This window comes from Gekko japonicus, unplaced genomic scaffold, assembly GCF_001447785.1.
Source record: "Gekko japonicus isolate JY-2015 unplaced genomic scaffold, Gekko_japonicus_V1.1 scaffold229, whole genome shotgun sequence".
NCBI lineage: Eukaryota > Metazoa > Chordata > Lepidosauria > Squamata > Gekkonidae > Gekko > Gekko japonicus.
In genome coordinates, this window is record NW_015166426.1 from 404,917 (window position 1) to 419,128 (window position 14,212).

Below are 14,212 nucleotides of genomic sequence, written 5' to 3' on the forward strand. Positions count from 1 at the left end.
TAAAAAAGTCTGTTTCCATCATGTGCATTGATGTCCGCAGATCACGTAGTAACTAAGACTGATCAACTAATTTGGAACTGTATCACATTCAAGACTTGTCTTAAATAACAGAAGTGATTTTTCCTCTCTATATTTTATTTAGCAGGTCCTCAAATTGAAGTCTTAAATTTGAAAGATTCATTAATGCTTACTATAATTATATAAGCTCTCAAAAATTGTTTTGACTTGATATAATTACCATTTGCATGTACTAATTGAAATAAATTTGCTTATGTAAATCAGAATACCTCTTTGCATATAACCAACTTTTAATAGCCATGCAATTTTGTGAAATTCTACCATCCTCTTAAACTAGATTGTGTAATTTGTCTATGCCTAACATGCAAAGTAGGCATATATTTCCCATGCATCTTTAAGGTTTCACTTAATTTTAATTACCAGACTTCCTTTCAAGGAACAGAAGTGGGAGGTGCCCGCAACCTTTCCCATTTGGCTCACACAATCCAAGTTTATGAATGATTATCTAATAAACACACTAGCATCAAGAGAACACCCACATCATTTCATTACTTGAAAAGGTGAGCTGAAATGCTCTTGGCACAGTGGAATCAGCTGGACTTTTATTTGTGTTGTGAAAAGTCACGCCCCTTACAGTGCAAGTTAGAGCAATAAGGAGCTGTGAATTCAATACACTGTGTAAGCCATGAACCTCTTAGCCAAGCGGACATTTAGGGGAAAAAATGAAAGTTTTATGTGGTGGTTAACAACGATTAGATCCAGGTGGGCAGCTATGTTGATCTGAAGCAATCGAACAAAATTAGATAGTTTAGTTTCTGTAGGAGGCTCACAGTGAAAACCTAGAACAGAGTTAGAGTCCAATGGCACCTTTAAGACCAACAAAAGTTTATTCAAGGCATGAGCATCCATGTGCATGCACACATTATCAAATACATTAGAATGGCAGTGAAGGTTCATACTTGTAGCCAGAGAATGAACAGCAAATTAACAGGCAACATGATGATGACCAAGATATGCAAAGTGACACTAAATAACAAGTTAAGGTTATAAGGTCAACAGTTGTAAAGCAATAAATATGTCAAACTAGTAAATAAATGTCTAAAGGTGTCTTTTGTAATTGTGGGAAGTGACTGGGAATCTTCATTCTCTCCTAAACAGAGTTACTCTCTTTTAAGCTCAATTCAGTGGATTTAGAAGGGTATAATTCTGTTTAAGATTGCTCTGCAAATGTCCTGTTTTGTGCCTGATTTTTATGTGGCTTGGTTGAGCTGGCATAGGGTTATTAGCTTCCCTTACAGAGCAATCCTGTGTTGTGCCTCAGCTGCGGTGGCTGGCCAGGGTACAGCTGCGGAGCTGCTAGTTGTCTCCCTAAGGGGATAGTTACATTGCAGCCGAATGGGGGGGGAAAGTGCCCCAACAGTGTTACCAGGCACTGCTGCAGCAGCAGTCATGGTGATCTCACCACAGTATTCTGTTCTGGTGTTGTGAGGCGGTGATGGCATGATAGACAGGGCAGGCAGGACCAATGGGAGTCATGAGTTGAGGAGGCCAAGCCAAACATCCATCACTGGCAGAGCAGAGAGGGGTGGGCCACAGGAGCGAGCGACACCCCTTCCCTGCCACACACACCCCCTTAAAAAGACCAGCTCCCATTACAAGCCCCAGATGTGAGGGTGCCCCCCTCTCACCTCTGGCCATGGTGTCTAGTAGGGTGCCCATGCTGTTAAGGGCATCCCAATGCCACCCCGTGTACCACCCCTGCTAAAGGTACAGCAGGAGGGGCAGGGGGTGCCAGGGGGGCCTGGAGAAACTCAAGACAGATCCCCCAGCAGCCTCTTGATGCACCCCTGTCCCTCACCCACGACCCTCACTGCAGCAAAAAGCCCCTCCAGGTGCCTGGCAGCCACTGTTTCAGATGCTGCCAGCCCCTCCATCCATTGCTGCCCCACAGAAAAGGCTTCCTGCCTCTCATAACAGCTCTCAAGCTGCTCCTGCTAAATTGCCACCCACATGGAGGAAAGAGTGGGTGGGCTGTGCTGTGCTGTGCTAGGCATGGGACCTGTGCCTGGGGACTGGGCAAGGGGCCAGAATCTGGGCCACCAGCAGCCAGACACATGTGCCCCCTCCTGACCTTACCTCCCATGCTTGGGGTGCACCACATTCACTTGCTACAAGAACTCTACCATCCAGGCTCTGTGCTAGGAGCTCGGGCCATCCCTTCAGGGCCAAGCTCCTGTTCCCCATGCCATCCATGTCTTGCAGGAAATCCTACTCTCCCTGAGGTTCCTGACCACTGGTGCTCAAGTTGTTGCAGTCCTCAGCTAGCCACAGCTGACACAGATTTCTGGATGCCACGCTGGCAGTCCTCCAAGAGCATGTGTGCTTCTCCACCAAGGAGGGCAATGTTGCACCCATCAGGGCAGGGTTTACATCATTTGAAAGCTTCACCAGGAGGATCCTCATGTGTAATGTAATCGCCATCTACAACCTGAATGTTCAGGCCTCCTGTGACCACCTGGGCATCTTTACAGACCTCGTGGCCAAGTTCCCAGGCAGCCTCCATGATGGCCTCAATGACCTGCATCTGGCCTCAATGACCTGTTGGCCACCTAGCCAGAGGGCAAAAGGATGGCTGGACATGGTTGGATGGGCATACAGCAGAGGACCCACCCCCCAATGCCTCACATGCCATTCCCTCCAGGTGACCAAGGGTATCCCCTGTTACCATATTTGCTTTAACTGTATACTGAAGATATTTTGGCTAACAGATTGAAGAAAGTCCTCCTTCAAACAATACATCAAAATCAATCTGGATTTTTACCCAAAAGACAGATTAGAAATGTCGCGAGCCCCGTGCCTCCTGGGTGGTGAGCCGCCTGTCGCTGTTCCACTTGGTAGGTGAGGAGCGGTCAGGAATGAAAGGGAGGGGAGAGAAAGCATCGAGGGAGGTCCTCTCCGAAGAAGGGAGTAGTGGCCTCAGATGACGGGCCTTTCAGAGGGTTACCTCACCGCTCTTGCCCACCCTGGGTCTCTGGCTATGGTCCCTTCTCTCTAGCGGCTGCAATGCTCCAGCTGTAACCAGCCCAGTCCTTCCTCATCAGCCAGCTCCTCTCCTTCTTTTATTACCCCCTTGGCCCCTTGCTCCACCCCAGCTCCAGCCCCACCCCCTGTAAAGGGTTAGACACCGTGGTCTGAGGCGCCATTCCTCCTCCTGGTTCCGGAATCATCTCTCACTGCACTGCTCATCTCACGGTCCCTCTGACTTCCGCCGGTACTCTCCCCATCACCTCCTGATCCTGCCCGGCCAGTCTTCATGCCGTGGGCCATGGGGCAAGTCAGGCCCGTCCTGCGACTGAGACTCATTGCCGCAGCTTGTGCCGCTCCTTTGGGGCTGTGTTCCTGGGGCGCAGCTGAACCTGCTCTCCGCTTGCTCGCCGCCTCTTCATGCCAGAGGCCATCCTCTCTGCCTGGTGGGGTAATTTGTGCCTTGGGGGGGGGGGGCTGTGAGTTTGCCCTCCTCCCACTTGGTGGTAGCAGAGAGACACTAGTAGTGGCTCAGGTCCCTCCTGAGCAAGAGGTGTTTTTTAATAAATAAAAGTAAAGGAAACCCCAGCAAGAGGTGTTATTTTTCTGTTAAATAAGTAAATAAAATAAAACTCAAAGAGCTTGCCCTCCCACCTGGCAGAGAGAGGCAAGTAAGTGTGTGGCTCAAGTCCCTAAAATCACAGCAAGGAACACCTTCCCAGCTGGGAGAGGTGTTTAAAAAATTGCCCCATTGTGTGTGGAAAAAAGGAGTACCTCAAAGCCTCTCATTGAATCAGCCAGGAACAAGCAATTCTCCTTCTAACTCGCTCTCACTCGATGACTAACTCTTCTCCTCTCTCTTCCTGCTGCAAAGTGAAAACTGCTGAGTCAGGGTGTGGTGTATAAATATATGTATGTATATACACACACATACATACCTACATACAATCTACTCCCATAGAGCAGAATGGGAGCTCCATGGTTGGCTGCCAGAGCTGCCAATCAAGCTATGGACAACTACTGTGAGTGTTTCTAGGGCTCTCCACAAGTCTATCCCCAGCATTGCCTAGGAATTGATTGAACTAGTGACAGGCTATCAAAGGTTATCAAATTTGATAATCTTAATTGGGCCCTTTTGTTAGAACAACTATCACCTTGGCATTGTGGCTAATACTTTTTTACAATGGTGAGAGCAATCTATACAAAACAATATGCCAAGGTCATGGTTAATGAAGACCTCTCTCAAAATATTGAAATCCAAAAAGGAACAAAACAAGGTTGCCCATTATTATTTATATTTGCTCTGGAAACACTGAATGATATGATAAGAGAGAACACCCAGATTAAAGGATTTAAAATTAAAGGAGAAGAATATAAACTACAAGCATTTGCAGACAATTTGGTATTTCTCCTGGAAGACCCACTAACATCTATTATTCAACTATTGAATTTGTTAAAAGAATATGGATAGCTAGCTGGATTGAAAATTAATTTCAAGAAGACAAAAACATGGACCAAAAAATGTACCAAAGAACAGATACAGCAACTACAAGATAGCTCTGGTATTGAAGTTCAGAAGAAGATAAAATATTTAGGGATAACTTTAACCAATACATGTAGTTCATTGTTAAGAGATAACTACATGAATCTTCTGACTATAATTAAAAAAGATTTGGAAAAGTGGAAACACTTATAACTATCTTTCATGGGAAGAATAGCTATTGTAAAGATGAATCTGCTACCAAGACTTCTTTTCTTATTTGAAACAATCCCAATCTTAAAAAACCAACAGTATTTTAAAGAGATAGACAAACTGACACGGCAATTTATCTGGCAAGGTAAAAGACTTAGAATAAGCTTGAAAGTATTACAGGATACAAAGGAAAGAAGAGGCTTTGCAGTAGCAGATTGGCATCTCTATTACAAATCAGCAGCTCTGATATGGATGAAAGAGTGGATTACGTTTGAAAATCCAAGACTGTTAAAGCTAGAAGGTCATGACTTGAAATTAGTCTGGCATGCCTTTGCATGGTATGGAAAAAGTAGTATACATAACTACCTTAAACAACACATGTTAAGAGCAGCATTGCTGAAGATATGGGAAGAGATTATAAATATTCTGTACACAAAAATACCCAAATGGGTTTCACCATTGGAGGCCTTTATAAATCCCACCTTATTTACTAAAGATCAACTATGGAGATATGAAGACCTTTTAGATAAGAAAAATAACCTAAGTTCTCAAGAAACTCTCCAAAGACAGGGTATTCACCTGAACTGGTGGGAAAGGGTGCAACTTGACTCTAGAAACATAAAAGACAAACAAATGGGTTTTTATGATAAGCCTACAGAATTGGATAGAACTTTATTGTATATAGATGAAAAATGTATAAAGTCATTTAATACTTTGTTATTAGATATGAAAATGTAAGATGAAGTAGTGAAATCCTCAATGAGTAGATGGGCACAAAACGTAAGGCATAATATTCAGTTAGACCAATGGAGTAAGGTATGGAAAATAAACATAAAATATACAAAAGCTACACCATATAAAGGAAATATATATAAAATGTTTTATAGATGGGATATGACACCAGAAAATATAGCAAAGTGGTATCCAAATATGTCAAATATATGTTGGAAATGTAAACAAAATGTTGGTTCTTTCTTTCATATGTGGTGGTATTGCCAGATAACAAAAAAGTATTGGATATGGATACACGAGATATTACAAAAACAGCTAGAAACAACAATACCATTTGTACCAGAATTGTTTTTATTAAACATTATCCCAGAATTTTTTTAAAAATCCAGATGTATATATGATTGTACATTTTATAACCACAGCTAGGATTTTGTATGCAAAATATTGGAGAAAAGAAAAGGTTCCATCAAAAGAAGAAATAATCTATAAATTAATGGAAACAGAGGAAATTGACAAATTAACATTACAATTATAAGACAAAAAAGAAGCAGTTTTTGAGAAAAACTGGTCAAGATTTTACAAGTGGATTGAGGAAAAGATGTATAACATAACTATTAATATATAAGCTCTATGTGATAAATGGTTAAAACAGTGTTGGTGTATAAAAGAAACAATTCTATTTATGTAAAATTTAAACAGTAATAATGAGTACATGTTCCATATTTGTTGTATGTTTATTCTATGTTAGTTTTCTCTTGTAGTTATTGACTTTCTTTTTCTTATTTAGAAAATTAATTAAACATTATTTTTTAAAAATATATACTGAAGACCGTGCACCCGACAACCAAGCTCATTGGCAAACATGCATGGTCATCAAGTGGGCATTTGGCCAGTTACAGATGTGAGTTCGGTACCTCCACCAGACATGGGACTCCAGAACTATGAAGTCTCTGGGAGTGGCAAAACGTTTGCAGTTTGTATCATGCTCTACAACATTGCCATGCAGCAGTGCCTCTCACCCCCCCTTGGTGGGGCCAATGTGGAAGGTCCGTGGGCCGGGGTATGAAACCCCATGCTCTCACTGGGGGCTTCTGCGACTTATGTGTGGGCATGCATTTGGTGGCAGAGGCATCCTGCTGGCCACACCAGCAGCTGGAGAGCCTCTCCTCCCTTCATTCTGTGCAAAGAATGACCTGCTGGTGGCCCGCCCATGATGTCTGAACCCCACCATGGTATATGGGGGAACCACTGGCTCTGTATGGGCTTTCCCCTCCCAAACAAGGGCCAGATTCCTCATCACATGCCCCCATTTTGGTGTAATTGGAACCGACAGGGTGGTCTGCTTGCCAGTATGGATGAGCTTCGACACACCTAACCACCTGGTGTGTGGCATCCATGTGCAGGGGGGAGGGCTATGGTTGGTTCCCGAGGTGGAGCATGGCTGGAGCAGAGAAATGTGCTGATTGGGTGCACACTTAGTTGGTATCCTGAGCTGCTTGGTGTCTCATGGATAGGTGTAGCCACAGCAGTGTGTGGAGGAGTTAATTTGAAGTTACAGTGACTATCAGTGGGTTATGATACCATTTTTGCCAGTGCAGTTTTGTGCCTGCTCGGGGAGGGTGTTCCCATGCTGAAAACACTTTGGAAGCCGCTGAACTGCCACCGTGCCCCCTGCAACACTCACATCTATGCTAATTGTGGGGGCTTGTGCCATTGCTCTGCTGTCATGCAGCTGAAGCTCTCCTGCACCGGTAGGACTCAGCAGCACAGTGCTGCTAGTGCCCTGTGCCAATGTAAACTTCCCTTATGTTGGTGTAACTCTGAGTTATGCCAGCCTAAGGGTCAGTCGGGTCCCTGTTCTGATTCAGCCCCCCCCCCTCCAGGATAGCTCTGTAAGGCCCCGGTCAGACAGCAAAGTTGCCATGGGAGAGGCACAGGAGTCCCGCGGATTTTCTGGGCGCAATCACACCCCAACATCTGGGAAGTGCAGTGCTCCCGTGGCGAACCCGTGACTCCCCGCTGAAGGTGCTGATTAAAACACTAGTACTTACGAGGTACTAGTTTCCGGAAACCGCGGGCCAAGGGCGGGCATCTGATCGCATTTCCGGTGGACTTACGTGGCATCCGGCGCCCGTCTCCGCAGGTTGTGCTACAGTGCCCAACAGCACATGCGTACAAAGAGCGATTGCTAGTGCAATGGCGTGGCTTCTGTGCCACACTGCAGGATACTCATCTGGTTGGCATCTCCCCCCTAACCATGAGACCTCGACCGGGACATGTGCTCAGGCGGCCGCGCGCTAGTTTTCTCCGGGGCAATTAGCCACGCCTCCCCCCGCGATATCTAGCCCATGTGACCAGGGCCTAAGTTAGTTAATTTTTTTGCCATCCTGTCTATCTTATTGTCTGCTCAGCAACCTAACCATAGCAGATTAAATGAATAATGGCTGAATAAATTTTCTTTAGTTAATGTGTACTGTTTCTTGTCTTCCTTCTCTTTAACAGCTGTGCCTATATACCGTGGCTAATCAGTAGGGATCAGGAGGTTTTCAGGTGTATCTCCTGGGATATAAGATATATCGGCCAGCTGATAAATTGCAAAGTTGTCTCTGCGCTTTCCCCAAAATTGTACCCAGAATTTCTCTCTCCAAGACATTTCTGTAACTGAGGCATCCCCCTCCTTTGTGCATTTTGGCGACCCATGTGGGTGCCTCATTCACCTGTGTGGTCGGGCCAGCCCTGCTGAAAAAACAAATCATCATATTCTCACCATTCACATTGTTCCACTTCATGCTTCCTGTTCAGAAATAGGAAGATGAGCTGGGGCAAGCACCTGAACAAACTGAAACGTCTTCTTGTTTCCTAGCTATAAATCCCTGGGCAATTCTCTTCTTTTTCTTCAACTTGGTGCTATTTTTATGGGCTTGTTGGACATTTTTGGCAGCATTGTTAATTAAGCAGATGTTATCCCTGATTAATGTAGTGTGAGCTACTCCTGGAGTGCTATAAATAATATGATGATTAATTGCTATATCTGAATTCTGTCGTTCTTTAAATACTTAATAGTGAGACTGGACTGCTTAGATATGATGCCCCATTCTCATTATGCTCATCAAGTGCAGGGAAGTCTCCCTCTTGAAAGCTTTATTTGTTATGCAAGAGACTGTAGCTGAGTTCACTTGAAAGTATTTTTTCCCCTGAACTGGACTACATTAAAAACTGAATGGGGAATTATTGGGAAACTGTACATGAAATGAGAAGTTACCCATAAATTATTACAACACATATTGAAAGGGGACCTGAAAGTTTTGACTGCTGTGTGAATGACAAGAGATTTCAATATTTTATGTTTCTTTTTTTCCTCCAGTGACAAAGCACAAAAGGTACCTAAAAGTAATAACTAAAAGGTTTTCAGTACTCATGTCTGCCACCTTATGGTTCACCCAATTCAGGTTATTTTGTTATATGGTTGAGGAAAAAGAAAAAAGTTGAAAACTTGCAGAACTGGAAGGTCAGTGTTGATTTTAAGCACCATTTTAGTGCTATAAGCAGGTAACTGAGGTGCAAAGATATTCAGTGTCTGCACTCAGGTTTGCTATGTTTCCTAAACTAAAGTTGCATTCTTTGTCAATTCCTTCTTAGTCCCATTGTGGGCTAGTTGGTTTACCATTACTACCACAAGGCTCCCTGGGTAGGCTATGGAATATAGAGGGAGAGAAGTGAAATGTTTTGTCAGAATCCCTAATTAGCCAGAAATTGTATCCTCCAAGGTTCTGAGCAGAATATACCACCTCTGCATAGGCCATTCCTTCTTGATGGACATACAAGTAAAAATGGATTGGCTTCATTTGAGATTGTACTCAGTTTGTGGAAAGATCCTGGTTGAGAGTAAAGTATGTGGACCCAAGGAGATTCTGCTGGAAACTGAGAGATACAGATCCATCCTTGTGGAACCTGTGATAGCTTGGGCATAAGAAGGGCTAAGATGGGAACAAAAGTTGGATGATATCATAGAACAGTGCTTGATGGGAACAGAAGATGGAGAAGGCACCCAACCCACCAGAAGAAATTGACTCGGCTCCTCCCTTGTCCAATAGCCAAGTAGCTAGATCCTTTATCCTATAAGATAGCTGCAGTGCAGTTGATAGCACGACATTAATATATTTCCAAAATTGTACGGGGTAACTCAAGATGCCTGGTGAAAATTAATTGCTACTGAGGACTTTTTAAATTGGAGTTAATATTTCTTTTCTTTATGAGCAAAAGTTGCATGTTTGCAAATATTTGTGTTATAGGATTAAATAATGAAGAAGCCAAATCCTTCTGCATTTACATACACAAAACAGATAAAAGGTAATTTAGATTTGGAGTTCTTAGAAAACAATTGTTCTGGATTTTTAAAAAAACTAGTCTGAACAAAAATTAACGTTGTTTACATGTAGCCTGTTTTGGCTGCTTTCATTCTCGTATTGGAGACTGGGCACATTAATATTAGATCCAGGAACAGGCTGGGAGCCCATAAAAGGATTAACGATTTGGAAATTCTGTTCCTCAAACAGCTAACTTTTTTTGGTTATACCTGGGGAGTCCCCCAAATATATAGAGCTCATTACTTCCTCCCCTACTGCTATTATTTCATTTTGTTTAATTTACAAAGTGATACTTTTTGACACATCTGGGTAGTTTGCTGAACTTGTCTGTGCCTGACCCGATTTTTCTGTTTTCGTCATCCGCAAGGGGGAAAGCCATTTTTGGATTCGATATGGTGATACGTGGTCTAGACGAACTAATACTCTGCTATTTTGTACATTTGTGAGAGCAACTCTAATCAGATCTACCTAGAATCCTACTCAGGTCTATTCAGAGAGGCTTACTCCCAGGAAAAAGTGTTTAGGAATGCACTGCTTTTTACCTAAGCACAGTGCCATCAGTCATGGACACAAGGAAGGAACCAGAGTATGGGCCATCTGTATGTATTCTCAATGCATAATTCATGCTCTACTAGTTTGTGTTTTGAACCATTGGGCTGTGAAAATTCTAGGATACAGGGATCATATGGCCAGCACTTCGGCATTTAGCTACAGGCAATGCTCCCTCTAAGCTATGGAGTTCTGTGAGCAAAAATTCTGTTTTGTGAGCTACTGGCATTAAAGTTGTGAGTGAGCGATCTGGCTACTGCATAAATTAGTTTGCTCTGGAGCCATCCTTCCTGACCTAAGACAAAAATCTCTGAGCTGGAAGCTAAAAAACTGTGAGCTAGCTCACACTAACTCAGTTTAGAGGGAACACTGGCTACAGAGGTAATTTAAAAAAAAAACCCAACCCTAACTAGGTGACATGCTTCTTAACCTATCTGGAAGATATTCTACTGTGCCAAAAAGACCAGCTCTGTTAAAAAAAAAAATCTGTGAGAAACTTCCTGAAATTTAGAAATCAAGATCAAATGTCTTGTGAAATAGATCTGGGAATAGTTTTTTAAAATTGAAATAGCTTTTAGAAAAGTAAGGCTTTACATGAAGCTTCTTAAAAATGCCAAGAATATAAATTATGAGTTTTTCACAGGGTTAAAGTCCTTATTAGACACTTTAAGCCATGATCCACATAAATTTAGTTGAAGAAGTGAATGAGATAGATATTGGACCACAAGCAGCTGAGGTTTATTCACCTTTCTTCACCAATAAGTTTCCAGGGGCATTTTAAAATGTGCCTACATCTTATCACAACCAACACGATTGTCACAAGGCTCCTATGCATAGAAGAATCATAGAAACATAGAGTTGGAAGGGACCTCCAGGGTCATCCAATCCAACTCCCTGCAGAATGCAGGAGATTCACAGCTACCTCCCCCCACATCCCCAGTCACTTCTGCTCCAAGCCCAGAAGAGGCCGCACTCATTTATTTTCTAAACAAAGTTAAAAACCTAACTGTGGTCCCGATCACACGCAGAAGTAGCCACGCGATAGGCACAAATGCCAGGCGGATTTTAAGGGCGCGATCACACGGGAACATCTGGCAAGTGTCCTGCACCCGTCGGCAGCCCGTCTTGCTCCGCCGAAGAAGCAGAGTTAAGAAATACTGGAGAAAGTCCAGTATCAAACGGGTTGCTATGGGCCACAGACGGGCTTCCCCCTGTGCGTGATCGCTCCAGCGTGCTCTCATGGCATCGGGATGGTCTGATCATGCCATCCCGACTCCGTGCCATTGCTTTTTCCCTTTCCCAGTATGCACATCATTGCATACTGCCGTAGGAAGCCCTCAGTGTGGAGGTGCGATTCATTGCTCCTCCGTTTAAGCTAATCGAAACCAAACAGCAAAAAAACCCACCACAAAACCCTCACCTGCGATCACGTCTCATTACGCAGTGGCAGGCTATGTCCACAGTTTCAAAGAACTGTGTGATCATGCAACTGCGGGTCAATTTCCTCTGGGGTAAATAGCCTCACTTCCCCCGTGCATTATCTTGCACATGTGACTGGGACCTGTGATTACCATTGACATCTGTATGCAGCTGTGTTGGTTAATTAAGGTTGCGGTCACACGTGCCAGAAAAACCGGGGGGGAAGCGAGGCTATTTCTTCCAGAGGGATTTGACCCGCAGTTCCACGATCACACCTCCCTTTGAAGCTGTGGGCGCAGGCCATCAGTGCGTGATCAGACACAACTGTGGGTGAGTCGGGGTGTGTGGTTGTGCAGTTTTTCCACCCATGCGCTTAACTGAGGGATTGATGAATTGCACCTCCGCACTGAGGGCTCCCTATGGACTTTGCGATGATACACATACTGCAAAAGGGGGGGGGACAATGACATGAGTCGGGATGGCCTGATCAGACTATCCGAACACCATGAGAGCGTGCTGGAACGATCAGACACAGGAAAGTCTGTCTGTGGCCCGTTGCAACCTGTTAACTACCAGATTTTCCTCAGTGTCTTTTAACTCCACTTCTGCAGTGGAGCAGAACGGGTTGCTGACTGCTGCAGGGCACTTCCCAGATTTTGTTGTCTGATCGTGCCCTTTAAATCCACCTGGCATTTCCACCTATGTCAGGTCTAATTGTGCATATGATTGAAGCCTAAAGGTGGTAAACAGGATTCTAAACCACAGTTTAACCCTGGTCCTTTCTGCATTTGCCTGCCACTCCAGATTTTCTCATTCTTCAAGTGGAGGCAATTTAAGTCCAGGGCAAAACAGCATCCAAATAACCCAGGGCAACAGTAGGCTGAAACCCGGCTGACCACTGAAGGGAGGTAATGTAATGCAAAATGGGGGGGGGGGCCCCAGAATAAAAAGAAGGTTGAACTCTATCTAGTGCAGAATGGGGAAAAAAACTTGGATTAAAAAGAAGGTTGAATTTGATTTTAGTGTGGAGTTGCTTGGAGGACACTGTGGTCAACATGGATTGAAAGGAGAGGGCAGAAAGGGCCTTTAGGATCACAAGTAATTATGCATGTGTGAAACCTCTTGGGTAACATGATAAATACTAGCTGCTACTGCTGCTAAGTCCTCTTGTGAACTTGAGGAGTTATGCTTAACGTATTGTGAGAATGGGAAGAAGCGTGGATCCATGGAAAACTCTCATGGAATAAAGAGAACCGTAAAGACCCACACAAATTTATGATTTATCAGTATGGTTATGAAAAACCCTACCTAGAGCGCTTAAAATTCAGAGTCACTGATACCAGTATTAAGCAACCTTCTATACTAGTGTGGTGGTTTAGGCTCTAAATCCTATTATTGTGTTGTTTTTGTTCTGAAAACTATCTGGACTGTAATGAGAATGAATAAACTCTGTAACCCATATGTTGTTGAACATGTAACGCATGTTGTGCCCTGATCTGGTTGGCTCAGGCTAGCCTGATATTGCCAAATCTCAGAAGCTAAGCAGGGTCAGCCCTGGTTAGTATTGGGATGGAAGATCACCAAGGAAGTCCAGGATTGCGTCACAGAGGCAGGCAATGGCAAACCACCTCTGAATGTCGCTTGCCTTTAAAACCTTATAAATCAGCTGTGACTTGATGGCTCTTTCCACCAACAGCCCATGTTGTCTCTAATACAGCATACCAATGTATGCCTCTACCTTAAGTTTAAAAAAAGACAGAAACTGTTGAGTCTGCAATGAGCCTCAAAAAAGTCAAAACTCCCTCACTGGAGCTCTGACCTGGATAGCCCAGATTAGCCTGATCTCGTCAGATCTCGGCAGCTAAGCAGGGCTGGCCCTGGCTAGTATTTGGATGGGAGATCTCCAATTAATACCAGGGTCATGATGCAGAGGCAGGCAATGGCAAGTCACCTCTGAACATCCCTTGCTTTCAAGCCCTACTAGGGGTTGCCAGAAGTGAGCTTGACTTGATGACAAAAAACCCCTTCCCTTATTGGCATGTCACTGGAAAAGGTGTAGGAGACTCCATGTAATTCAGTACTATCTATGTTGACTGCCTCTACAGGACATGAGGCAAACGTCTTTCATGTCATTGCCACCAAAGATCTTTAAGTTATACTTTGAGCTAGTAAATGAATACATGAAATGGTCAGACCATTGGTCTGTCGAGGTCAGTACTGTTTACTCTGACTAGAAGGAGCTCTCCAGATTGCAGGTAGAGAGATCTTTCACATCACCTATTGCCTGATCCCTTTAACTGGAGATTTTGGGGACTGAGCCCAGGACTTTCACCACAATGGCAATCATGGGCTCTGGTTGTGAACAAATGCTGTCCATCTATAATGCAATACTGTATCCAGTGCAGACCAC

General features: G+C 43.9%; 1 protein-coding gene across 1 annotated transcript in view; it reads left to right on the forward strand.

Moving 5' to 3' along the window:
* The first annotated feature begins 2,857 nt into the window (after positions 1–2,857).
* LOC107110907 (glutamate receptor ionotropic, delta-2-like) overlaps positions 2,858–14,212 on the forward strand; it is a 1,200,243-nt gene continuing 1,188,888 nt past the window's right edge. Inside the window, 1 exon segment of the mRNA XM_015411751.1 lies at positions 2,858–2,912. Coding sequence (XP_015267237.1) covers positions 2,858–2,912 — 55 coding nt within the window.